Consider the following 27,031-nt stretch of genomic DNA (forward strand, 5'->3'; position numbering starts at 1 on the left):
CACCCCCCGGCACCTGCTCAGTAACCAGCCCCCTGCAGTCAGCCATCTCACATGCTGTCCAGGCAGGAGGAGTACCCAGTCGGGGAAGCCCTCTCTCCCACCCCAACCCCGCGGAACCACAAACTGACAAGGAGTAAATGTCCCCTCAGTGAAAGACAGCACGGGTAAGGGGGTGGTCAGGGGGTGGAGCAAGAAACATTCTGCATTGCTGTGGCACTTTTCACTGCCTCATGATATCCCAAAGTATTCAATAACCCATGAATCAATTTTTGGAGTGGCACGCGGCGCAGTGGTTAGCACTGGGACTGCGGCGCTGAGGACCCAGGTTCGAATCCCGGCCCTGGGTTACTGTCCATGTGGAGTTCGCATATTCTCCCCGTGTCTGCATGGGTTTCACCCCCACAACCCAAAGATGTGCATTGGTGGATTGGCCACGCTAAATTGCCCCTTAATTGGAAAAAAATAAATAATTGGGTACTCCAAATCTTTTTTTTAATGAATCAATTTTTGAAGGTGTCCATAGAACAGAACAGTACAGCAGAGTACAGGCCCTTCGGCCCACGATATTGTAGTCCTGCAATGAGGAAATGTGGCAACCAATTTGTACACAGCAAGATCCCACAAGCAACACTGTGAGAATGACACAGATCATCTGCTCTTAGTGATGTTGGATGAGGGGTAGATATTGTCCACAAGTCACCAAGGAGATCTCCCCACACCTGCCCCCTGCACCTACTCCTACTGTGGCTGTGGGATCTTTTGCATCTACCTAAAGGGGCAGATGGTACCATGGATTAACATCTCACATGTAAGACAGCACCTCCAATAGTGGGGCACTCTCTTAGCACTGACCCTCGGGCAGTGCAGCATTCCCTCATTACTGACCCTTTGACATTGCAGCAGTCCCTCAGTACTGACCCTCCGACAGTGCAGCACTCCCTCAGTACTGACCCTCTGACAGTGCAGCACTCCCTCAGTACTGATCCTCTGTCAGTGCAGTACTCCCTCAGTACTGACCCTCTGACAGTACAGCTCTCTCAGTACTGACCCTCTGCAGTGCAACACTCCCTCAGTACTGACCCTCTGACTGTGCAGCACTCCCTCATTACTGACCCTCTGACAGTGCAGCACTCCCTCAGTACCGACCCTCTGACAGTGCAGCACCCCCTCAGTACTGACCCTCTGACAGTGCAGCACTCCCTCAGTACTGATATTCTGACAGTACAGCTCTCTTAGTACTGCCCCTCTGACAGTGCAGCACTCCCTCAGTACTGCCCCTCTGACAGTGCAGGACTCCTCAGTACTGACCCTCTGACAGTGCAGCACTCCCTCAGTACTGCCCCTCTGACAGTGCAGGACTCCTCAGTACTGACCCTCTGACAGTGCAGGACTCCTCAGAACTGACCCTTTGACAGTGCAGCATTCCCTCAGTAGTGACCCTCTGACAGTGGAGCACTCCCTTAGTACTGTCACTAGGAAAGCCCAGATTATGAGCTCAAGTCTTTTGAGTTGGACGCGAAGCCAGAACTGCCTGACCTGATGATAAGAGTGCTTCCCGCTGAATAATGGCTGGCACTGTGCCCGTTGTTATGTGCCAGGTTTAGAAAACTCCAAAGTATATCATGGAGTTCATCTGACCTACAACTGTTTCTCGATTTTGGTTACGATGAGCACAAGGACCTGTCTTTGAGGTGTTATTCAACAGAGGCCTTAAGCACTTTTATTCAAAAACAAGCTTTATTCTACGAATTTAATTAACATTTTATAAACATAACACAGTAAGTATTTTTATCAACTACAAACATAAATACTCCACACAGCTACAGTAATCTATGTATAATCCTTAATAAATGTCCCCCATTAACTGTTCCAATTTAATGACAAGATCCCATCAACCAGAAAACCCTTTTCAAAGATGTGGCCCAACACACGGCACTCTTCCTATGTTTACGACTTGGTATGGATACACCTGTTTCCTTTCCAAAACAGTAAGCTTGAATTCCTTCCAAAAAACAGTTATCACTTTTAAGTTATCAAGTAATCTGGAAACAGCTTTTAAACTTAAGATAGAGAAATACTTCTTTCCAACCGGTGCAATACAAAACCAGGTCAAACTCATAATGAAAGTAAAATTAGAGCCACAGCCCAGCTCCACCCACACAATGACATCACTGAAGCCATGTGATAAGATAAAAACATTTCTTAAAGGGACACTCCCACGACACCATTGTCACGTTGTAGACTGTCTCGAAGAATTGCGTCTCTTTTTATTTACTTCAAGCATTGTTGGCCATTTGATGGTCAATACCTAATCCGTAGGTGATGAAAGATTTTTTTCTTTTCTGCCTGGCTTAGGCGGGCAGGTACGGCATGAATGGAAGTATCAGGTAACCAATGGCAGGACAGCCTAGTGGGCCGGGCTGGCTGTCAGGTGAAGAGGTCTCCTGAATTCTCAAGTCTTTTGAGTTGGATGCAAAGCCAGAACTGCCGCACCCCATGATAAGAGTGCTTCCTGCTGAATAATGGCTGGCACTGTGCCCGTTGTTATGTGCCAGGTTTAGAAAACTCCAAAGTATATCATGGAGTTCATCTGACCTACAACTGTTTCTCGATTTTGGTTACGATGAGCACAAAGGCCTGCCTTTCATGTTACTCGTCAGAGGCCTTAAGCACTTTTAATCAAAAACAAGCTTTATACTACAAATTTAATTAACATTTTTGTAAGCACACACAGTAAGTATTTTTATCAACTACAAACATAAATACCCGACATAACACGTCCAGCCAGTGTTGACACCCCACTGCATTCTGATTCTGTAGCTCATCTCTCCCTTTCTCTGTCCATCTCTCCCTCTTTGTCCGTTGCAGGAGCGCTGGGTTCCGTCGAGGTCTCTGTTCCAGAGCAGTTGGGCGCCGAGGTTGGACAACCAGTGAAAATCCCCTGCACCCACACCATCAGCGGCTCTAAGAGTAATGTGATGGTGGAGTGGTTTGTGGTAAGTTTGACAAGAACTTGGAATTGGAGAGATGGTGCGTGATTGTTTCCAGTGGGGGGAGGGGGGGGGTTTCCCGTTAATGGATTTGGGGGGGGGGGGGGGGGGGGTCCCCGTTAATGGATTTGGGGGGAAGGACCAAGTGCAGACCCGGGAGGAAATGACCGAGAGATCTCGACAGAGTGCAATGGGAAATGGCCTTTTCCTTTGAGATCATAGGAGCCAAGTTCCCAACTCTGGCTTCCTGGGCTAAAATAATCAGGACACAAAAACCAAGAAATTGGGGCCTCCCCCGTGTCTCCATGCCAACTGGAATTGTCAGGAAAATATTGGAAGGGTAAAGTTCGGGGGATTGGAGGATGGCGGGTGCAATAAATAAGAACTGAGTGCGCATTGGATGCAGACCCAACAACGGCAGCACATGAACGTAGGAACAGGAGGGGGCCATTCAGCTCCACGAGTCTGTACCGCCAATCAATGAGATCACAGCTGATCTGTGTCTTAGCTCCACTAACCCTCCACTCGGTCCCCCTCCCCATAAAGTTTCAGATTTTCACTCCCCTTCAGGTGACAAACTGCTTCCCTGCACCCCCCACCCGTAAACCAGAGGCAATGCGTTCTCTCGATTGACCCCATTGAACCCTTTGATGACCTCAAACATCCCAATGAGATCACCACTTTATCTACTATACGTGAGCAATTATGAGCCCAGAATATGTCCTTGGTGATTTATCTCATTGCTCATACCACACTCTTCCTCACACTCCCACATTCTCGCCCACCACACCCCTCCCCCACACCACCCCCCTGCACACTGAAAACAGGATTTGTCTCTGAAGCAGGCTTGGAGGCATGTCCCGGACTCAGTAGTCTAAGTGTGATCTTGAGCAATGCTGGGTAAAAATGTAACCTGCTCCAGCCTCATACCCTGCAACCTCTGTAACTTCCTCCAGCCTCTATTCCCTGCAACTTCTCTAACCCCCTCCAGCCTCTATACCCTGCAACCTCTGTAACTTCCTCCAGCCTCTATACCCTGCAACCTCTCTAACCTCCTCCAGCCTCTATACCCTGCAACCTCTGTCACCTCCTCCAGCCTCTATACCCTGCAACCTCTGTAACTTCCTCCAGCCTCTATACCCTGCAACCTCTCTTACCTCCTCCAGCCTCTATACCCTGCAACATCTGTAACTTCCTCCAGCCTCTATTCCCTGTAACCTCTGTAACCTCCTCCAACCTCTACACCTTGCAACCTCTCTAACCTCCTCCAACCTCTATACCCTGCAACTTCTGTAACCTCCTCCAGCCTCTGTACACTGCAACCTCTGTAACCTCCTCCAGCCTCTATACCCTGCAACCTCTCTAACCTCCTGCAACCTCTCTAATGTCCTCCACCCTCTATACCCTGCAACGTCTGTATCTTCCTCCAGCCTCTATACCCTGCAACCTCTGTAACTTCCTCCAGCCACTATACCCTGCAACCTCTGTAACTTCCTCCAGCCTCTATACCCTGCAACCTCTGTAACTTCCTCCAGCCTCTATACCCTGCAACCTCTCTAACCTCCTCCAGCCTCATACTCTGCAACCTCTCTAACCTCCTCCAACCTCTATACCCTGCAACGTCTGTAACTTCCTCAAGCCTCTATACCCTGCAACCTCTATAACTTCCTCCAGCCTCAATACCCTGCAACCTCTGTAACCTACTCCAGCCTCTATACCCTGCAACCTCTGTAAATTCCTCCAGCCTCTATACCCTGCAATCTCTCTAACCTCCTCCAATCTCTATACCCTGCAACCTCTGTAACCTCCTCCAGCTTCCATACCCTGTAACCTCTGTAACCTCCTCCAACCTCTATACCCTGCAACCTCTGTAACCTGCTCCAGCCTCTATACCCTGCAATGTCTGTAACTTCCTCCAGCCTCTATACCCTGCAACCTCTGTAACCTCCTCCAACCTCTATACCTTGCAACCTCTCTAACCTCCTCCAACCTCTATACCCTGCAACTTCTGTAACCTCCTCCAGCCTCTGTACCCTGCAACCTCTGTAACCTCCTCCAGCCTCTATACCCTGCAACCTCTCTAACCTCCTGCAACCTCCCTAACCTCCCGCAACCTCTCTAACGTCCTCCAACCTCTATACCCTGCAACGTCTGTATCTTCCTCCAGCCTCTATACCCTGCAACCTCTGTAACTTCCTCCAGCCTCTATACCCTGCAACTTCTGTAACTTCCTCCAGCCTCTATACCCTGCAACCTCTGTATCTTCCTCCAGCCTCTATACCCTGCAACCTCTGTAACCTCTTCAAACCTCTATACCCTGCAACCTCTCTAACCTCCTCCAACCTCTATACCCTGCAATCTCTCTAACCTCCTCCAGCCTCTATACCCTTCAACCTCTGTAACTTCCTCCAGCCTCTATACCCTGCAACCTCTCTAACCTCCTCCAGCCTCTATACACTGCAACCTCTCTAACCTCCTCCAGCCTCTATACACTGCAACCTCTCTAACCTCCTCCAGCCTCTATACACTGCAACCTCTCTAACCTCCTCCAGCCTCTATACCCTGCAACCTCTGTAACTTCCTCCAGCCTCTCTACCCTGCAACCTCTGTAACCTGCTCCAGCCTCTATACCCTGCAACCTCTGTAACCTCCTCCAGCCTCTATACCCTTCAACCTCTGTAATGTCCTCCAGCCTCTATACCCTGCAACCTATGTCACCTCTTCAAACCTTTATATCCTGCAATCTCTCTAACCTCCTCCAACCTCTATACCCTGCAACCTCTGTAACCTCCTCCAGCCTCTATACCCTGTAACCTCTGTAACCTCCTCCAGCCTCTATACCCTGCAACCTCTGTAACCTCCTCCAACCTCTATACCCTGCAACCTCTATAACCTCCTCCAACCTCTATACCCTGCAACCTCTATAACCTCCTCCAGCCTCTATACCCTTCAACCTCTGTAACTTCCTCCAGCCTCCATACCCTGCAACCTCTGTCACCTCTTCAAACCTTTATACCCTGCAATCTCTCTAACCTCCTCCAATCTCTATACCCTGCAACCTCTGTAACCTCCTCCAGCTTCCATACCCTGTAACCTCTGTAACCTCCTCCAACCTCTATACCCTGCAACCTCTGTAACCTGCTCCAGCCTCTATACCCTGCAATGTCTGTAACTTCCTCCAGCCTCTATTCCCTGCAACCTCTGTAACCTCCTCCAACCTCTATACCTTGCAACCTCTCTAACCTCCTCCAACCTCTATACCCTGCAACTTCTGTAACCTCCTCCAGCCTCTGTACCCTGCAACCTCTGTAACCTCCTCCAGCCTCTATACCCTGCAACCTCTCTAACCTCCTGCAACCTCCCTAACCTCCCGCAACCTCTCTAACGTCCTCCAACCTCTATACCCTGCAACGTCTGTATCTTCCTCCAGCCTCTATACCCTGCAACCTCTGTAACTTCCTCCAGCCTCTATACCCTGCAACTTCTGTAACTTCCTCCAGCCTCTATACCCTGCAACCTCTGTAACTTCCTCCAGCCTCTATACCCTGCAACCTCTGTAACCTCTTCAAACCTCTATACCCTGCAACCTCTCTAACCTCCTCCAACCTCTATACCCTGCAATCTCTCTAACCTCCTCCAGCCTCTATACCCTTCAACCTCTGTAACTTCCTCCAGCCTCTATACCCTGCAACCTCTCTAACCTCCTCCAGCCTCTATACCCTGCAACCTCTCTAACCTCCTCCAGCCTCTATACACTGCAACCTCTCTAACCTCCTCCAGCCTCTATACCCTGCAACCTCTGTAGCTTCCTCCAGCCTCTCTACCCTGCAACCTCTGTAACCTGCTCCAGCCTCTATACCCTGCAACCTCTGTAACCTCTTCAAACCTATATACCCTGCAACCTCTGTAACCTGCTCCAGCCTCTATACCCTGCAACCTCTGTAACCTCCTCCAGCCTCTATACCCTTCAACCTCTGTAATGTCCTCCAGCCTCTATACCCTGCAACCTCTGTCACCTCTTCAAACCTTTATATCCTGCAATCTCTCTAACCTCCTCCAACCTCTATACCCTGCAACCTCTGTAACCTCCTCCAGCCTCTATACCCTGTAACCTCTGTAACCTCCTCCAGCCTCTATACCCTGCAACCTCTGTAACCTCCTCCAACCTCTATACCCTGCAACCTCTATAACCTCCTCCAACCTCTATACCCTGCAACCTCTCTAACCCCCTCCAGCCTCTATACCCTGCAACCTCTGTAACCTCCTCCAGCCTCTATACCCTGCAACCTCTGTAACCTGCTCCAGCATCTATACCCTGCAACCTCTGTCACCTCCTCCAGCCTCTATACCCTGCAACCTCTCTAACCTCCTCCAGCATCTATACCCTGCAACCTCTGTCACCTCCTCCAGCCGCTATTCTCTGCAACCTCTCTAACCTCCTCCAACCTCTACACCCTGCAACCTCTGTAACCTCTTCCACCTTTATACCCTGCAACCTCTGTAAACTCCTCCAGCCCCTATACGCTGCAACCTCTGTAACCTCCTCCAGCCTCCATACCCTGCAACCTCTGTAACCTCCTCCAGCCTCTATACCCTGCAACTTCTGTAACTTCCTCCAGCCCCTCTACGCTGCAACGTCTGTAATCTCCTCCAACCTCTATACCCTGCAACCTCTGTAACCCCCTCCAACCTCTATACCCTGCAACCTCTAACCTCCAGGACCTACCACCCTGTGAATGCTGTAACCTCTTGCAGTCCCTACAACTCTGCGAATGCTGTAACCTCCTCCCATCTCTACAGTCCTGCAAACGCTGTAACCACTTCCAGTCCCTACAACCCTGTAAACGCTGTAACTTTCTCCCGTCCCTATAACCCTGCAAATGCTGTAACCTCCTCCCATCCCTACAACCCTGTAAACGCTGTAACCTCCTCCCATCCCTACAACCCTGCAAATGCTGTAACCTCCTCCCATCCCTACAACCCTGCAAACGCTGTAACCTCCTCCCATCCCTACAATGTCTGTAACTCCCTGAGTCTCCACAACCCTCCCTATCTCTGTAACCTCCCCAGGACCCGCCATCCTCCCTTTCTCTGTAACCTCCCCCAGTCTGTACAACTCTCCCAGTTTCTGCAACCTCCTCCAGCCTCTGCAACACTCCGAGATCCTCAAATTCCGGCCTCTTGAACAAACCCTGATTCCCATCGCTCCACCATTGGTGGCCATGCCTTCAGCTGCATACGCTCAAGAAGTCGCTCCCTATGCCCTCTCCATCTCTCTCTCTCTCCCTCTCATTCCCTCCTCTCCTCCTTTAAGACGTTCCTTAAAAATTGACCTCCTGGAAAACGATTTTGGTCACTTTGTTTCCCTGAGCTGCTCAGGATCGACATGTATTTGGTTAAACAATGAATAGAAGGCACTGTTTCATTTAGAAGTTGTTGGACATTAATGTGACTGTGTCTTTCTCTTTTGTCCCCTTTCCCTCTCGACCACTCTTAGTTAAATAAACAAGGAGAACGAAAACGGATTGCATATAAAGATGCAACAAGCACTGTGACAGACCCAGGCACAGATTACAGTGAACGAGTAAACATGGATAACGATGACACACTCTTAATCAGCAAGGCTGAACTGATGGACGAGAGAGTCTTCCTGTGTCAAGTCATCGCTGGTGCAGCAGGAAGTCAGGAAGGAAAGACGGAGCTAAAATTATACGGTGAGGGAATGCTCTGTGGAGTGGCCCATGACTCCAGCTGTGGAATGGGAGAGGTATTGAGGTTCCAGTAACCTTGGGTTGTTGTCAGTCAGGAGCAACACAATGGAAGCTCACTCCAGCACAATCCCAATGGCTCAATCCCTTTCCTGTTCTATATAATTTCAATGGATAAACCCGCTTCCCATTCTACACAATCCCTATGAATCAAACCATTTCCCATTCTACACAGTTCCAATTGGTCAACCCCCTTCCCATTTACTCCCATTGTATCTAATCTCAATGGATCAAACCCCTTCCCATTCACTCCCATTATACACAATCCCAATGGATCAAATTCCTTCCCTAGGATCCAGACAACTGATGATATGGCCACCATTGGAAATGGAAATTGGCTGACTTGCAAGACACAAGAATTGTAGGAGTTCTAAGATCTTGGAGGGTTGTAGGAGCTGGAGGAAGTTACAGAGATAGGGAGAGTTGTAGTGGCTGGAGAGATTTACCAAGGTAGGGAGGATTGTAGTAGCTGGAGGAGGTTACAGACTTAGGGAGGGTTGGACGGACTGGAGGAGAGTACAGAGATAGGGAGGATTGTAGGTGCTGGAGGAGGTTACAGAGATAGGGAGTGTTTTCAAGGCTGAACGAGGTTACAGAGAAAGGGAGGGTTTTAGGGACTGGAGGAGGTTACAGAGATAGGGAGGGTTGTATGGACTGGAGGTGGTTACGGAGATAGGGAGGGTTGTAGGGGCTGGAGGAGTTTACAGAGATAGGGAGGGTTGCGTGGACTGGAGGTGGTTACGGAGATAGGGAGGGTTGTATGGACTGGAGGTGGTTACGGAGATAGGGAGGGTTGTATGGACTGGAGGTGGTTACGGAGATAGGGAGGGTTGTATGGACTGGAGGTTGTTACGGAGATAGGGAGGGTTGTATGGACTGGAGGTGGTTATGGAGATAGGGAGCGTTGTAGGGGCTGGAGGAGTTTACAGACATAGGGAGGGTTGTATGGACTGGAGGTGGTTACAGAGATAGGGAGGATTGTATGGACTGGAGGTGGTTACGGAGATAGGGAGGGTTGTATGGACTGGAGGTGGTTACGGAGATAGGGAGGGTTGTATGGACTGGAGGTGGTTACGGAGATAGGGAGGGTTGTATGGACTGGAGGTGGTTACGGAGATAGGGAGGGTTGTATGGACTGGAGGTGGTTACGGAGATAGGGAGGGTTGTATGAGCAGGAGGTGGTTACGGAGATAGGGAGGGTTGTATGGACTGGAGGTGGTTACGGAGATAGGGAGGGTTGTATGGACTGGAGGTGGTTACGGAGAAAGGGAAGGTTGTATGGACTGGAGGTGGTTACGGAGATAGGGAGGGTTGTATGGACTGGAGGTGGTTACGGAGATAGGGAGGGTTGTATGGGCAGGAGGTGGTTACGGAGATAGGGAGGGTTGTATGGACTGGAGGTGGTTACGGAGATAGGGAGGGTTAGAACATAGAACGATACAGCGCAGTACAGGCCCTTCGGCCCTCGATGTTGCACCGACATGGAAAAAATCTAAAGGCCATCTAACCTACACTATGCCCTTATCATCCATATGCTTATCCAATAAATTTTTAAATGCCCTCAATGTTGGCATGTTCACTACTGTTGCAGGTAGGGCATTCCACGGCCTCACCACTCTTTGCGTAAAAAACCCACCTCTGACCTCTGTCCTATATCTATTACCCCTCAATTTAAGGCTATGTCCCCTCGTACTAGCCACCTCCATCCGCGGGAGAAGGCTCTCGCTGTCCACCCTATCTAACCCTCTGATCATTTTGTATGCCTCTATTAAGTCACCTCTTAACCTTCTTCTCTCTAACGAAAACAACCTCAAGTCCATCAGCCTTTCCTCATAAGATTTTCCCTCCATACCAGGCAACATCCTGGTAAATCTCCTCTGCACCCGTTCCAAAGCTTCCACGTCCTTCCTATAATGAGGCGACCAGAACTGTACGCAATACTCCAAATGCGGCCGTACTAGAGTTTTGTACAACTGCAACATGACCTCATGGCTCCGGAACTCAATCCCTCTACCAATAAAGGCCAACACACCATAGGCCTTCTTCACAACCCTATCAACCTGGGTGGCAACTTTCAGGGATCTATGTACATGGACACCGAGATCCCTCTGCTCATCCACACTACCAAGAATTTTACCATTAGCCAAATATTCCGCATTTCTGTTATTCTTTCCAAAGTGAATCACCTCACACTTCTCCACATTAAACTCCATTTGCCACCTCTCAGCCCAGCTCTGCAGCTTATCTATGTCCCTCTGTAACCTGCAACATCCTTCCGCACTGTCTACAACTCCACCGACTTTAGTGTCGTCTGCAAATTTACTCACCCATCCTTCTGCGCCCTCCTCTAGGTCATTTATAAAATGACAAACAGCAACGGCCCCAGAACAGATCCTTGTGGTACGCCACTCGTAACTGAACTCCATTCTGAACATTTCCCATCAACTACCACTCTCTGTCTTCTTTCAACTAGCCAATTTCTGATCCACATCTCTAAATCACCCTCAATCCCCAGCCTCCGTATTTTCTGCAATAGACGACCGTGGGGAACCTTATCAAACGCTTTACTGAAATCCATATACACCACATCAACTGCTCTACCCTCGTCTACCTGTTCAGTCACCTTCTCAAAGAACTCGATAAGGTTTGTGAGGCACGACCTACCCTTCACAAAACCATGCTGACTGTCCCTAATCATATTATTCCTATCTAGATGATTATAAATCGTATCTTTTATAATCCTCTCCAAGACTTTACCCACCACAGACGTTAGGCTCACCGGCCTATAGTTACCGGGGTTATCTCTACTCCCCTTCTTGAACAAAGGGACCACATTTGCTATCCTCCAGTCCTCTGGCACTATTCCTGTAGCCAATGATGACCTAAAAATCAAAGCCAAAGGCTCAGCAATCTCTTCCCTGGCTTCCCAGAGAATCCTAGGATAAATCCCATCAGGCCCCGGGGACTTATCTATTTTCACCTTGTCCAGAATTGCCAACACTTCTTCCCTACGCACCTCAATGCCATCTATTCTAATAGCCTGGGTCTCAGCATTCTCCTCCACAATATTATCTTTTTCTTGAGTGAATACTGACGAAAAGTATTCATTTAGTATCTCGCTTATCTCCTCAGCCTCCACACACAACTTCCCACCACTGTCCTTGACTGGCCCTACTCTTACCCTAGTCATTCTTTTATTCCTGACATACCTATAGAAAGCTTTTGGGTTTTCCTTGATCCTACCTGCCAAAGACTTCTCATGTCCCCTCCTTGCTCGTCTCAGCTCTCTCTTTAGATCCTTCCTCGCTTCCTTGTAAATATCAAGCGCCCCAACTGAAACTTCACGCCTCATCTTCATATAGGCCTCCTTCTTCCTCTTAACAAGAGATTCCACTTCTTTGGTAAACCACGGTTCCCTCGCTCGACCCCTTCCTCCCTGCCTGACTGGTACGTACTTATCAAGAACATGCAATAGCTGTTCCTTGAACAAGCTCCACATATCCAGTGTGCCCAACCCTTGCAGCCTACTTCTCCAACCAACACATCCTAAGTCATGTCTAATGGCATCATAATTGCCCTTCCCCCAGCTATAACTCTTGCCCTGCGGGGTATACTTATCCCTTTCCATCACTAACGTAAAGGTCACCGAATTGTGGTCACTGCTTCCAAAGTGCTCACCTACCTCCAGATCTAACACCTGGCCTGGTTCATTACCCAAAACCAAATCCAATGTGGCCTCGCCTCTTGTTGGCCTGTCAACATATTGTGTCAGGAAACCCTCCTGCACACATTGTACAAAGAATGACCCATCTAATGTACTCGAACTATATCTTTTCCAGTCAATATTTGGAAAGTTAAAGTCTCCCATAACAACTACCCTGTTACTTTCGCTCTTTTCCAGAATCATCTTCGCCATCCTTTCCTCTACATCCCTAGAACTATTAGGTGGCCTATAGAAAACTCCCAACAGGGTGACCTCTCCTTTCCTGTTTCTAACCTCAGCCCATACTACCTCAGAAGAAGAGTCCCCATCTAGCATCCTTTCCGCCACCGTAATACTGTCCTTGACTAGCAGCGCCACACCTCCCCCTCTTTTGCCCCCTTCTCTGAACTTACTAAAACACCTAAACCCCGGAACCTGCAACAACCATTCCTGTCCCTGCTCTATCCATGTCTCTGAAATGGCCACAACATCGAAGTCCCAGGTACCAACCCATGCTGCCAGTTCCCCTACCTTATTTCGTATACTCCTGGCATTGAAGTAGACACACTTCAAACCACCTACCTGAACACTGGCACCCTCCTGCGAAGTCAAATCTGTGCTCCTGACCTCTATACTCTCAATCTCCCGTACCCTAAAACTACAATCCAGGTTCCCATGCCCCTGCTGAATTAGTTTAAACCCCCCCAAAGAGCACTAACAAATCTCCCCCCCAGGATATTGGTGCCCCTCAGGTTCAGATGTAGACCATCCTGTCTATAGAGGTCCCACCTTCCCCAGAAAGAGCCCCAGTTATCCAGAAATCTGAATCCCTCCCGCCTGCACCATCCCTGTAGCCACGTGTTTAATTGCTCTCTCTCCCTATTCCTCATCTCACTATCACGTGGCACGGGCAACAACCCAGAGATAACAACTCTGTTTGTTCTCGCTCTGAGCTTCCATCCTAGCTCCCTAAAGGCCTGCCTGACATCCTTGTCCCCTTTCCTACCTATGTCGTTAGTGCCAATGTGGACTACGACTTGGGGCTGCTCCCCCTCCCCCTTAAGGACCCGGAAAACACGATCCGAGACATCACGTACCCTTGCACCTGGGAGGCAACATACCAAACGTGAGTCTCTCTCGCTCCCACAAAATCTCCTATCTGTGCCCCTGACTATTGAGTCCCCAATTACTAATGTTCTACTCCTTTCCCCCCTTCCCTTCTGAGCAACAGGGACAGACTCCGTGCCAGAGGCCCGTACCCCATGGCTTATGGTTGTATGGACTGGAGGTGGTTACGGAGAAAGGGAAGGTTGTATGGACTGGAGGTGGTTACGGAGATAGGGAGGGTTGTATGGACTGGAGGTGGTTACAGAGATAGGGAGGGTTGTATGGACTGGAGGTGGTTATGGAGATAGGGAGGGTTGTAGGGGCTGGAGGGGTTTACAGAGATAGGGGGGTTTTAGGGGCTGGAGGAGTTTACAGAGATAGGGAAGGTTGTAGGTGCGGGACGTGGTGACAGTGAAAGGGAGGGTTCTAGGGGCTGGAGAAGGTTTCAGAGAAAGGAAGAATTGGAGAGACTGGCAGTTACAGAATCATAGAGTCATAGAATCCCTACAGTGCAGGAGGAGGCAATTTGGCCCATTGAGTCTACACAAACTTTCTGAAAGAGCACCCCACCTAGGCCCAATCCTCCACCTTCACTTTTGAATAATAAGGGACAATTTATCATGGAATCATAGAATCCACAGTGCAAAAGGAGGCCACCCGCCCGCCAACTCTGCACCGGCCCCCGGAAAGAACACCACACCCAAGCCCACGCCTCCACACCACCCCCACAATCCAGCAATCCATCCAATCTTTTTGGGCACTAAGGGCAATTTAGTCATGGCCAATCCACCTAACCTTCACATCTTTAGACTGTGGGAGGAAACCGGGGCACCTGGAGGAAATCCACGCAGACACAGGGAGAACGTGTAGACTCCGCACAGACAGTGACCAAAGCCGGGAATCAAACCTGGGACCCTGGAGCGTTGAAGCAACTGTGCTCACCACTGTGCTACCGTGCTGACCTAGGATGGCCAATTCACCCAACCTGCACATTTTTGGACTGTTGGAGGACACAGAGGAAACCCACACAGACCCAGGGAGATAGTGCAAACTCCACACAGACAGTTACTCAAGGGGAGAATTGAACCCGGGTCCCTGGCGCTGTGAGGCAGCAGTGCTAGCCACTGTGTCACCATGCCACCCAAAGAATAGGGTGGATTAGAGGGACGGGAGGAGTTCATGGAGGTAGGGAGGGTCCGCGGAAAGCATGATAAGCAAGGATCGGAAATGTCGAATTCCGGCATTGCATCCACGGATATATTCTTGGGCTGTGAACAACTGGTGCTGCCAGTTAAGACACGGCTAGCGGGGTTTTGAATATACATAGCCTGTTCAACCTGACAGTGCTGGCACTCAAACACATAAAGAGAGTAAAGAGGATTTCAAAAAATGTTTTTCTGGAACCATTAAGCAAGAGGCACCGCAGAAGGTGAAAACCTGTTAGCAGGTCTGAAAAGTTAACGTTTAATCTAAACCTGAACAAGCTGAGGCTCTTTTCCGAAGCAGATATTAAACTGCACGGTTAATTCTGATGGACATATATGAAATTATAAAGGGATCTGACGGAGCAGACCTGAAGAAAATGCTTCCATTTATTTGAAAAGTCTATGATATATACAAGTAAATCCATGGGGAATGCAGGAGAAACTTCTTCACTCCGAGCATGGTGAGAATGTGGAACTGGCTCCCTTAGGGATGGTTGGGGTAAATCATAATAATAATCTTTATTAGTGTCAGAAGTAGACTTACTTAACAGTGTGATGAAGTTACTGTAAAATTTCCCTAGTCACCACACTCTGGCACCTGTTTGGGTACACTGAGGGAGAATTCAGAATGTCCAATTCACCCAACAAGCACGTCATATGGATTTATTTCAGAGGGTTTCTGGATAAACACATGAGGGAGAGATGAATAGGATTCTGTGGTTCTGGGGTAAGGTGACCAGGGGGTGAGAGGAGGCTTATGCAGGATGTAAACGCTGGCATGGAGCAGATGGGTGGAATGGCCTGCTTCTGCGCAGGTCAAACGGTAATCCTGGGCGGAGGTTAGATTTGATCACACCCTTCTCACTGAATTCCAGAACTGTCCAAATCTCTGGGCTCCAGAGTGCTGTGTCTTTGTTAAATTCCCTTTGAGATGTTGGTATTGCTTGCTAGGTCCAGTATGTATAACCCATCCCTAATTCATCCTTGATCTCCAAAGTCATCAGGACATGTCTTCTGGGTTATGTTCCATTGACCCTGGCCTTGTCTTCCCTAGTTCTATGTTAACATTATCCAAAGTTCTCCCAACACTGCAAAGTCCACTTTTATCTCGTTCCCCAAAACCCTGGGAGATCCATCATTTCATCCGGTTTCTGTCCTGGCCCATGGAACTCTTTGCTTTTTTTAAAATTTAGGGTACACAATTCATTTTTTCCAATTAAGGGACAATTTAGTGTGGCCAATCCACCCATCCTGCACATCTTTGGGATGTGGGGGCGAAACCCACGCAAACACGGGGAGAATGTGCAAACTCCATACGGACAGTGACCCAGAGCCGGGATCGAACCTAGGACCTCGGTGCCGTGAGGCAGCAATGATAACCATTACGCCACCGTGCTGCCCCTTGGAACTAATTTCTTCCCATCTTGACCCCAGACTCTCTCCCCTTGTTCAGTTTCTTCCCATCTATATTTGATTCCCCTGACTCCCAACATCATAACCATTTCATATTTCCCTGACCCTAACTGCCTGCTGTTCACTCTGTGCGCCTAATCACTTTACACCTCCACCCCCCCCCCCCCCCCCCCCGCACCACAAGAGTCTGATAGCTCTCCGCTCCTCCCTTGAACAGAGGCCTGAACAATCCCCCTCCACCCCCACTTCCCTAGCTAAACTTGTCCTCTCATTCAACAATTTCTCCTTGAACATGTCGCACTTCCTCCAAATAAAAGGTGTGGCCATGTGTACTCGCATGAGCCCCAGTTATGCCTGTCTTTTTGTGGGGGTGTGGAACAATCCTTGTCCTGTCTGACTCAGGCTCCCTCCCCACACTCTTAGTTGATATATTCGAGAGCAGAGAGCAGCGACCTGAGCAATTCGGAAGGTAGGAGGTTTAACCGGACCACAGCACAGGAAGGAAGGACATTTAACCGGAGAGCAGAGCGGGAAGGTCGGAGTTTTAACCGGAGAAGGCCGGAGGTTTTGCCGGAGAGGGGAAGGGCAGAGGATTTCTCTCTGTCTCTGATTCACTGACTGAGTGTTCCCATTGGGGGAAAAACTGAAAAGTGACATCATGGGAGGCCTGTTATTTGTTTGGCTCATCTGGAAGCTGTGCTATATTTGAAAATTCATTTAAATACTGGTTAAAAATTGTTTTCAGACTGAGGTAATAAGGAGAAATACAATAAAAAACAGTTTGAAGAAAAAAAACCTTAAATGTTTAAAAACCAAGTTAAAAATAAATTAAATAAAATAGGGATTGAAGGTCAAGTGATGTGTTGTTCCTGCACAATGTGGGAGCTGGTGGACCCCATTGTGGTTCCCAGTGACCATGTCTGTAGTAAGTTAGGGCTACTCGAGGAACTCTGGCTCAGAGTTACTGATCTGGAGTCTGAGCTTTGAAAGCTGCAACAAATCAGGGAGGGGGAGAGATACCTGGACACTGTGTTCCAGGAGGCAGTCACACCCCTTAGATTAAGCACCTTGAATGTGGCCAGTGGTCAGGGACAGGAGAGTGTGGCTCGGAGTGAAGCTGGAAGAGGGAACCAGGAGGTAGGGTTGCAGTAGCTCAGCCCTTGTCCCTGTCCAACAGGTTTGAGATTCTTGCTCCCAGTGTGGCTGAGAGTGGGGACTATGGGGAGGATGACCAAACTGACCACAGCACCATTGTACAGGGAGCCGTTCAAGTGGGGGGAGAGAAAATAAATGTTGCAGTAATTAGGGATAGTATAATTTGGGGCATTGACACAGTTCTCTGTGACCAAGATCGAGAATCCTGAAGATTGTGTTGACTGCTTGGTACTCGAGTTCGGGATATCTCATCTGAGCTACAGATGAACTTGGAGTGGGAAGGTAAATATCCAGTTGTCATAGTAAACGTAGGTACCAAGGACATAGGTAGAACAAAGACAGAGGTTCTGCTAATGGATTATGACCAGCTGGGAGCTAAATTAAAAAGCAGAACCAAAAACGTAATAATCTCTGGAATACTATCTGAGCAACGAGCTAATTGGCATAGGGTCAATAAGACTAAAGAGGTAAACAGGTGACTCAAAGAATGACGAGGACTTTAAACTAGTTAAAGGGACCGAGGGCTCTGAAGAGGTTAGTAACATTTCCAGAATATGTAATAGGACAGAGATTAGAGAAGGTGGCAGGAATCTAACTTCAGGCAGAGCAGAAAAGGTGACAAGTATGATAAGGGAAGTGGTCAATGCAGGACTGAGGGTGTTGTACCTAAAAGGGGCTGTTTAGCACAGGGCTAAATCGCTGGCTTTGAAAACAGACCAAGCGGGCCAGCAGCACGGTTTGATTCCCGTACCAGCCTCCCCGAACATGCGCCGGAATGTGGCGACTAGGGGCTTTTCACAGTAACTTCATTGAAGCCTACTTGTGACAATAAGCGATTTTCATTTCATTTCAAATGCATGCAGTGTGCTGAATAAGGTAAATGGGCTTGTTGCGCACATTGAAATTGGCTGGTACGATGTTGTGGGCATCACAGAGACATGGCTGCAAGGGGACAGGGCTGGAATCTAAATATCCAAGGATATGTGCCCTATTGAAAGGACAGACAGATGGGCAGAGGGGGCGGGATTGCATTGTTAGTAAGGAATTAAATTAAATCGATAGCAAGAAGCAATAAAGGATCAGAAGGCATAAAATCTGTGTGACTAGAGTTGAGGAATCGCAAAGGTAAAAAGACCCTGATGGGAGTTATGTACAGGCCCCCTAGCAGTAGTCAGGATGTGGGGCAGAAAATAAATCAGGAGATAGAAAAGGCATATAAAAAAGGCAATATTACAATAATCATGGGGGATTTCAATTTGAAGGTGGACTGGGAAAACCTGGTTGGTACTGGATCCCAAGGAAAGGTATTTGTGGAATGTCTAAGAGATTTATTTTGCGACAGAGCCAACTAGGGAACAAGCAATTGTAGATTTGGTGATGTGTAATGAGGCAGACTTGATTCGGGAACTTAAGGTGAAGGAACCCTGATGGAGCAGTGACTACAATATGATAGAATTTACCCTGCAGTTTGAGAGGGAGAAGCTGCAATCAGATGTAACAGTATCACAATTAAATAAGGGTAACAACAAAGATATGAGGAAGGAGCTGGCCAGAGTTGATTGGAAAAGGACCCTAGCAGGGAGGACAGTGGAACAGCAATGGCAGGCGTTTTTGGGGGTTATTCGGGAGGCACAGCAGAAATTCATCCCAAGGAGAAGGAAACATGCAAAGGGGAGGACAAGTCATCCATGGACTGCCTGCTGTGATAGTGGAGTCGGACACTTTCAGAAATTTCAAGCGGTTATTGGATAGGCACATGGAGCACACCAGAATGACAGGGAGTGGGATAGCTTGATCTTGGTTCCGGACAAAGCTCAGCACAACGCCGAGAGCCGAAGGACCTGTTCTGTGCTGTACTGTTCTATGTTCTATGGTTGTTGAGGGAAGTTAGGACAGCATAAAAGCAAAAGAAAAAGCATACAAAGTGGCGAGGATGACCAAAATCCCCACTACTTGCCTTCAAACAACCGCGCAACCTCAAACAAACCATTCTTTGCAGCAAACTACCCAGCCTTCAGATCAGCGACCACGACACCACACACCCCTGCCATGACAATCTCTGCAAGACGTGCCAGATCATCGACATGGGTGCCACCATTACACGTGAGAACACCACCCACCAGGAACGTGGTACATACGCGAGCAACTCAGCCAATGTTGTCTACCTCATATGCTGCAGGAAAGGATGTCCCGAAGCGTGGTACATTGGCGAGACCATGCAGACACTGCGACAACGGATGAACGGACATCGCGTGACAATCGCCAGGCAGGAATGTTCCCTTCCAGTCGGGGAATACTTCAGCAGTCAAGGGCATTCAGCCTCTAATCGCCGGGTAAGCGTTCTCCAAGGCGGCCTTCAGGACACGCGACAACGCAAAATCGCCGAGCAGAAACTTATAGACAATTCTGCACACATGAGTACGGCCTCAACCGTGACCTTGGATTCATGTCACATTACATTCATCCCCCACCATCTGGCCGCAGAAAGCTGTGGAGGCCAAATCACTGAATGCCTTTAAGATAGAGATATATAGCTTCTTGATTAATAGGAGGATCACGGTTTACGGGGAAAAGGCAGGAGAATGGGCATGAGAAACATATCAGCCATGAATGAATGGTAGAGCAGACTCAATGGGCCGAATGGCCTAATTCTGCTCCTGTGTCTTATGGTCTTATGGTTGCAATGATAGCTGTATCAGCGCTGCTTCATTGTCTCACCTGGACCTAGAAAAATTCATCAATCTTGCTTCCAATTTTCACCCTATCCATCACCTGCACATGGTGCATGCATCTCCAACACTTCCCTCCCTTGGCCTCGCTGTCTTCATTTCCAGTGATAGGCTGACCACCTATTCTCACACATGGACCACAGCTCCTCACACCCCATTTCCTGTAAGGACTCCATCCCATTATCGCAGTTTCTCCATCTCTGCCACATCTCCGCTCGCTGAACTGAGGGCTCCCCACCCCACTGAATTTGACAAAGTGCTCAGCAATGTGGCAAAACATATTCCACACTCCTCCCCTCCCTCCCAGAACCACAGGCAGCATTTTACAGCCCCTGCTGCCTGACAGATTTTCCACTCCGGCCGAAGTCGACAGGCCTTTCAACGGTTCGCTGCCTTTACTAACCCCTCCCCAAACCCGACGGAACCGTAAGATTCCACCCCTTGATAAGCCTGAGTCAGGGACACCACATAACCTCCCCCCCCTCCTTGCCCCACGGATGTTTCCTTTCTTTCGCTTTGGAGATGGGTTCAAACCTATCACATTCAATCCCAGAGGGGGTGACCCAGTTGGTAAGGCACCACATTAAAGGTTTCTGCACAGAAATATGATGTTGTGGGTAGCATGAATAGAGGAATGGCTGGCAAAGAGGAAGGCTGAGAGTAGGGATAAGTGGGTCTTTTCCAGTTCGGCAGACTGTAACCAGCGGAAGTTCGCAGGGATCAGTACTGGGACCTCGACTGTTTACAATCCATATCACTGACTTGGACGAAATGACCAGATGTGCGGTAGCTAAATGTGCCAATGACACCAAGAGCGATTTGAAAGGAAGGATTTTCAAAATTTCATTTTTATGGGATGTGGATATCACTAGCTAGGCCAGCATTTATTGCCCATCCCTGGTTCCTTTAGAAGGTGGTGATGAGCTGTCTTCTTGAACTGCTGCAGTCCATGTGTTGCAGGTGTACTGAGCTATTCGGGAGGGAGTGCCAGGATTTTGACCCAGCCACAGTGAGGGAACAGCTGATATATTTCCATGACGGCATGGTGAGTGACATGGAGGGGAATCTCCAGATGTTGGAGTTCCAATGTATCTGCTGCCCTTGACCTTCTCGATGGTAGAGGCTGTGGGTTTGGAAGATACTGTCTAAGGAACCTTGGTGAGTTCCCGCAGTGCATCTTGTAGATGGTACACACGCTGCCACTGAGCGTCGGTGGTGGGCGGAGTGAACGTTGTGGAAGTGTTGCCAATCAAGTGGGCTGCTTTGTCCTGGATGGTGTTGAGCTCCTGGAGGGTTGTGGGAGCTACACTCATCGAGGCAAGTGGGGAGTATTCCATCACACTCCTGACTTGGGCCTTGTATATGGTGGACAAGCTTTCGTGAGTAAGGGGATGAGTTCTAGCCGCAGGATTCCCAGCCTCCGACCTGATCTTGTTGTCAAATGGAGGTGGGGAGTCTACGAAAGGGATACAGACAGGTTAAGTGAGCTGACAAGCATTTGGTATAAAGTGGGAAGATGTGACCTTGTCCACTTGGGAAGGAAGAATAGAAAAGCAGTGTATTATTTAAAGGGATAGAGATTGCGGAACTCTGAGGTATAGAGGGATCTGGATGTCCAGGTAGATGAATCCCAAAAAGGCAAATAGAATGGTGTTGTTTATTGGAATATAAAAACAGGGATGTTTTGTCAAAGTCGTAAAGGATGTTGGTGAGGCCACATCCGGAGTACTGCGTACTGTTTTGATTTGCTTGGTTAAGATGGGATATACAATCATTCTCAGCGACTCAGAAAAAGTTCACTTGACTGGTTCCAGGGATGAAGGGGCCAGTCTCATGAGGAAAGGTTAAACAGATGCCAGATCTTGAATGACGGGCAGCCACCAAGGGAATTAATGAGTAAACGGTTCATTAAGGCAAATGATTGCTTACAGAGAGTGAGACAAAGGCTGTCATACTCCACCATTCCAGACTCTGAACTAACGGTAAAACTAGTGCTCAACCCCCCCCCCCCCCCCCCCCCCCAAAAGAAAATTCGGGCCATCAGGTCCAATTGGCTCTATGGGTCACGTGACCTTCCGAGAACCCACGGCCCCTTAAAGGGGCATGCTACCTGTCGGAGTTTAGGAGAATAAGAGGAGACCTTATTTAAATTTATAAGATCCCGAGGGAAATTTTCTCCCTGCGGGATAGACTAGAACTAGGGAGATGGAGGCACAGAGATTTAAAAATAAGCAAGTAAGGGGGGTCTCCCATTTGAAACACAGGTGAAGAAAATTTATGTTCCCTCAGAAGTTTGTTCACCGTGGAATGCTTCCTGAATATCTTGAAAGCGGTGTGAGGAGAATTGTCGTTGCGGGGGGGGGGGGGGGGGGGGGGGGGGGGGGGTGAGGGGAGTAGTCAGGAAAGTAGAGTTGAGCCCACAGGCAGATCAGCCATAATCTTATTGAATGGTGCAGCAGGTCCGAATGACTAAATTGACTCCTCTTGCTCCTTATTCGTATGTTCCCCCAAAAGCACTACTCCTGAAGGTCTGCGGACATTAACCACTTTCTGCAGTTTCACAATTTGGCCATCTCTATTCATATCACCAGTTCAAACATAGGAAAGAGAAACATGCTCCAACATTTAGTCGACAAAGGTCAAGGTCCCATCTGAAGCGACACGTTAACACATCATCACATACCTTGTCACATTGCTGCATTCGAACACTCAGCTAATCTTCATCAGTCTTCCTATATCTCTATGGCTAACATAGATTAATTTCAAAGAATAAAAAAGATCAAAAAGATATAGAATCCTAACAGTGCAGAAGGAGGCCATTTGGCTCATCAAGTCTGCACCAACCCTCTGAATGAGCATCCTCACCTGGGCCCATACCCATAACTCCACCTAACCTGCACATCTTTGGACTCAAAGGGGCTAATCCACCTAACCTGCAGTTCTTTGAGAGGAAACCGGAGCATCGGAGGAAACCCATACAGACATGGGGAGAAGTGCAAACTCCACACAGTGGCCCAAGGCTGGAATCAAACCTGTGTCTCTGGCACTGTGGGGAAGCACTGCTAACCACTCGGGGCTTTTCACAGTAACTTCATTGCAGTGTTAATATAAGCCTACTTGTGACAATAAAGATGATTATTATCAGAGACCCGAGGGGACCTGGGAATGAATCCCACCATGGTAGATGGTGAAGTTTGAATTCAATAAAAACCTAGAATTAAAAGTCTAATGATGACCATGTAACCATTGTCGATTGTCGTAAAAATCCATCTGCCGGGCGGGGACCTCCGCGCTGGCCGGCTTAAACCGGCCAGTGAACGGGAGTGAGGTGGGGGGAGGGGCTGCGGCCATCGGAGCCTGGCAGAACAGGGTCCGAGTGGACTAGCCGGGGTGGAAAGTTGGGGGGAAGGAACCAAGGTTGTGGGGAGGAGTTTTACATAAGGCAGTGGATGGGAGGAGTTGGAGGGCGGGGGGGGGGGGGGGGGGGGGGGGGGGGGCGCTTTACAACTCTTGGGTATCACGTACAGTACTCTTTCAGAGGTTGGACGGCATTGAGTGTGGGGGAGAGGGGTGGGGGGAGTGGACTCTATGGTGACCATGGGGGGTCCTGTCTCCTTTTTTCTTTTTTTCCTTTGTTTTTTGTTTCCACCGTGGGAGGGTTTGTTTTATTGGATGCATATCTTGACAGGTGGGCCGTTGTTTGGGGTGGTGGGAGGATGGGATCGTTTATATTTGTTACCGTTTACTGATTGTGGGTGGGGTGTAAATTTTGGAGGAAAATGTGAAAATAGAGAATAAAAACATTTATAAAGAAAAATCCATCTGGTTCACTAATACCCTTCAGGGAAGGAAATCTGTCATCCTTACCTGGTCTGGCCTACATGTGACTCCAGAACCACAGCCACGTGAAGGTTCTTAATTACCCTCTGAAATGGCTGAGCGAGGCAATTAGGGATGGCAGTTGCCCACACCCCATGAATGAATAGAAAGTAGCCCTGGTGCTCCCAGGTATCTGCTCTTCTTGCCCTTCTATATGGTAGTGGGCATGGGTTTGGAAGATGCTGCCTAAGGAGCCTTGGCGAGTGCTGCAGTGCATATTGTAGAGGGTGGACACAGCTGCTACTGTGTGTCGATGGTGGAGGGAGTGAATGGTTGTGCCGTTCAAGCAGGGCGGCTTTGTCCTGGATGGCGCTCTGCCATTACGAACAGTCTTGTGTTTCCCCTGGTGAGTGCACGTCAAAAAAAATCGGCAGCAAAATTTTCTTTTTGTCAGTGTTCAAGCCCTGTCCCTCTGGTTAACAAAAAAACGTGTCAATCTCAATTTGAATATGAACTCGTGATCCAACGATGATCATGCAGCGAGCGGTCATTAATTCTCAAGGTGGTGGGGACAGGATAGCATTGTTAGGGCCACAGCTGGTAGGGTTGGGTGCTCTTTTCAATACTGCATAATTCCCAGCTCACCCAGGAATGTCTAATAACTGACTACTGCTTGCTCTGGAATGTTGCTTCCTCAGGTTACTACTTTTTTTTCTGGTTGCTCACTCATTAACTATTGTTTGCAGATGCCCCTGAGCCTCCTGAAGTGGATTATAAACAAATCATCCTATCAGTGACTGAACAGCATCCGTCAGAGGTAAGGCTGGTCTCTGGGCTCCCTTCCCAAAGCCTCTTTCAGTTTGTTGGGTGAGGCTGGGTAGTGGGTGGGCTGGACGGTGGGTGGCCTCAGAGCAGAAGTGGGATCTGCACAATGGACTCTGAGGGTTCCACCGGAGGGGGGTGCCCCACGAGAGGGGCCTTTCAGACTGCGAGGAAGACAGCGAGAGGTTGTAAGATGCAGGGGAGTAAGATTGGTACAACTGGCCTACCTTCCCTCGAGTTCAGGACAAATGAGAGTCAAAAATTCTGAGGGGGAAGTGGTGGGGTTAACGGGTTAGATGCTGAGAAGCTGTCATCCTCCCCCTCCCTGCCCTCCACAACCCCCCACTGTGGCTGAGCCTGGAACACATGGGCTTACAATCTCAAGACTAGGGGGCGACCATTTTGGACCAAGATGAGAAGAGGTGTCTTCACTCCGGAGGTGGTGAATCCTTGGATTCTCTATCCCAGAGGGCTGTGGGTGCTCCGTCACTGAGTCTATTCAAGACTGAGATCGAGAGATTGTTGGAGACTCAAGGGAGAGGTCGGGAAAGTGGAGTTGCGGTAGCAGGCCAGCCATGATTTAATGAATGGGGAGTGGGTTCGAGGGGTGAAATGGCCTTCCCCTGCTGCTGCTCCTAATGCTCTCATGTGTCCACAGCAGAGTATGCCTCCACACGGGAAGCTTTGAGCAAGAGGTAGCGTGGTGGCATTGCCATGTATCTTGAAGCGTTGGAGAGAAATCAGGAGGGCAAAAAGGGGACATGAGATTATCTTGGCAGATAAGGCAAAGGAAAATCCAAAGAGCTTTTACAGATACATAAAGGGCAAAAGAGTGACTGGGGAGAGTGCAGGATAAACGGTCATCTATGTGCAGATCCACAAGGGATGGGAGAGGTCCTAAATGAATATTTCTCGTCAGTATTTACTGTTGAGAAAGGCGTGAATGTTAGGGAAATTGGGGAACTAAAAGTGATGTCTTGAGGAGTGTGCATATTACAGAGAAGCAGTGCTGGAGGTATTAAAGCGCATCAAGATAGACACATCCCCAGGACATGATGAAATGTATCCCAGGTTGTGGGAATCGAGGGAGGAAATTGCCGCCCCCCTAGCTGAGATATTTGAATGATCGACAGGCACAGGAGATGTGCCTGAAGATTGGAGGGTAGCAAATGTTGTGCCCTTGTTTAAGAAGGGCTGAAGGGATAAGCCCGGGAACTACAGACCGGTGAGCCTTACTTCTGTAGTGCGTAAATTGTTAGAAGGTATTCTGAGGGACAGGATCCACAGGCATTTAGACAGGCAAGGGCTAATTAGAGAAAGTCAGCATGGCTTTGTAAGGAGAAAGTCATGTCTCATGAATTTGATTGAGTGTTTTGAAGGGGTAACCAAGAAGGTAGTTGAGGGCAGTGCGGTCGACGTTGTCTACATGGACTATAGCAAGGCCTTTGACAAGATACCCCATGGTAGGTTGTTGCAAAAGGTTAAATCTCACGGAATCCAGGGTGAGGTAGCCAATTGGATCCAAAATTGGCTTGACGACAGTAGACAAAGGATGGTTGTGGAGGGTTGTTTTATCAAACTGGAGGCCTGTGACCAGCGGTGTGCCTCAGGGGGTCCACTGTTATTTGTTATACAGTACATGTAAATGATTTGGATGAGAATATAGGAGGCATGGTTAGTAAGTTTGCAGTTGACACCACGATTAGTGGCATGGTGGATAGTGAAGGAGGCTATATAAGATTGCAACAGGATCTTTATTTATTTGTTTTTTAAATAAATTTAGAGTATCCAATTCATTTTTTTTCCAATTAAGGGGCAATTTTCTGTGGCCAATTCACCTAACCTGCAAATCTTTGGGTTGCGGGGGCGAAACCCACGCAAACACGGGGAGAATGTGCAAACTCCACACGGACAGTGACCCAGAGCCGAGATCGAACCTGGGACCTCAGCGCCGTGAGGCAGCAGGGCTAACCCACTTTGCCACTGTGCTGCCCCTTGCAACAGGATCCTGACCAATTGGGCCAGTGCACCGATGAATGGCAAATGGAGTTTAATTTGGATAAATGTGAGGTGATGCATTTTGGGAGATCAAATCAGGGCAGGACCTACTGAATTAATGGTAGGGAGTTGGGGAGAGTTACAGAACTAAGAGATCTAGAAATACAGGTTCATTGCTACTTGAAGGTGGAGTCGCAGGTGGACAGGGTGGTGAAGAGGGCATTCAGCATGCAAAGTTTTATTGGTCAGAATATTGAATACAGGAGTTGGGATATCTTGTTGAAGTTGTACAAGACTTTGGTAAGACCACACATGGAATACT

At 48.7% G+C, this 27,031-nt stretch overlaps 1 protein-coding gene across 5 annotated transcripts in view; it reads left to right on the forward strand.

Annotated features, from left to right (window-relative positions):
• The window catches only part of LOC119974502 (basal cell adhesion molecule-like), a 174,738-nt gene that overhangs the window by 89,025 nt on the left and 58,682 nt on the right, over positions 1 to 27,031 (forward strand). For all 5 annotated transcript variants that reach the window (XR_005462513.1, XR_005462515.1, XR_005462514.1 and 2 more), the window contains exons 2-4: positions 2,869 to 2,996; positions 8,488 to 8,704; positions 24,636 to 24,706. Coding sequence is in view for 1 of the 5 variants with exons in the window: in XM_038813441.1 (XP_038669369.1) it covers positions 2,869 to 2,996; positions 8,488 to 8,704; positions 24,636 to 24,706 (416 nt within the window). In the remaining 4 variants the exon portion in view is untranslated. The remainder of the gene's footprint in view (positions 1 to 2,868; positions 2,997 to 8,487; positions 8,705 to 24,635; positions 24,707 to 27,031) is intronic.

Source organism: Scyliorhinus canicula, chromosome 12, assembly GCF_902713615.1.
Source record: "Scyliorhinus canicula chromosome 12, sScyCan1.1, whole genome shotgun sequence".
NCBI classification, from domain to species: domain Eukaryota; kingdom Metazoa; phylum Chordata; class Chondrichthyes; order Carcharhiniformes; family Scyliorhinidae; genus Scyliorhinus; species Scyliorhinus canicula.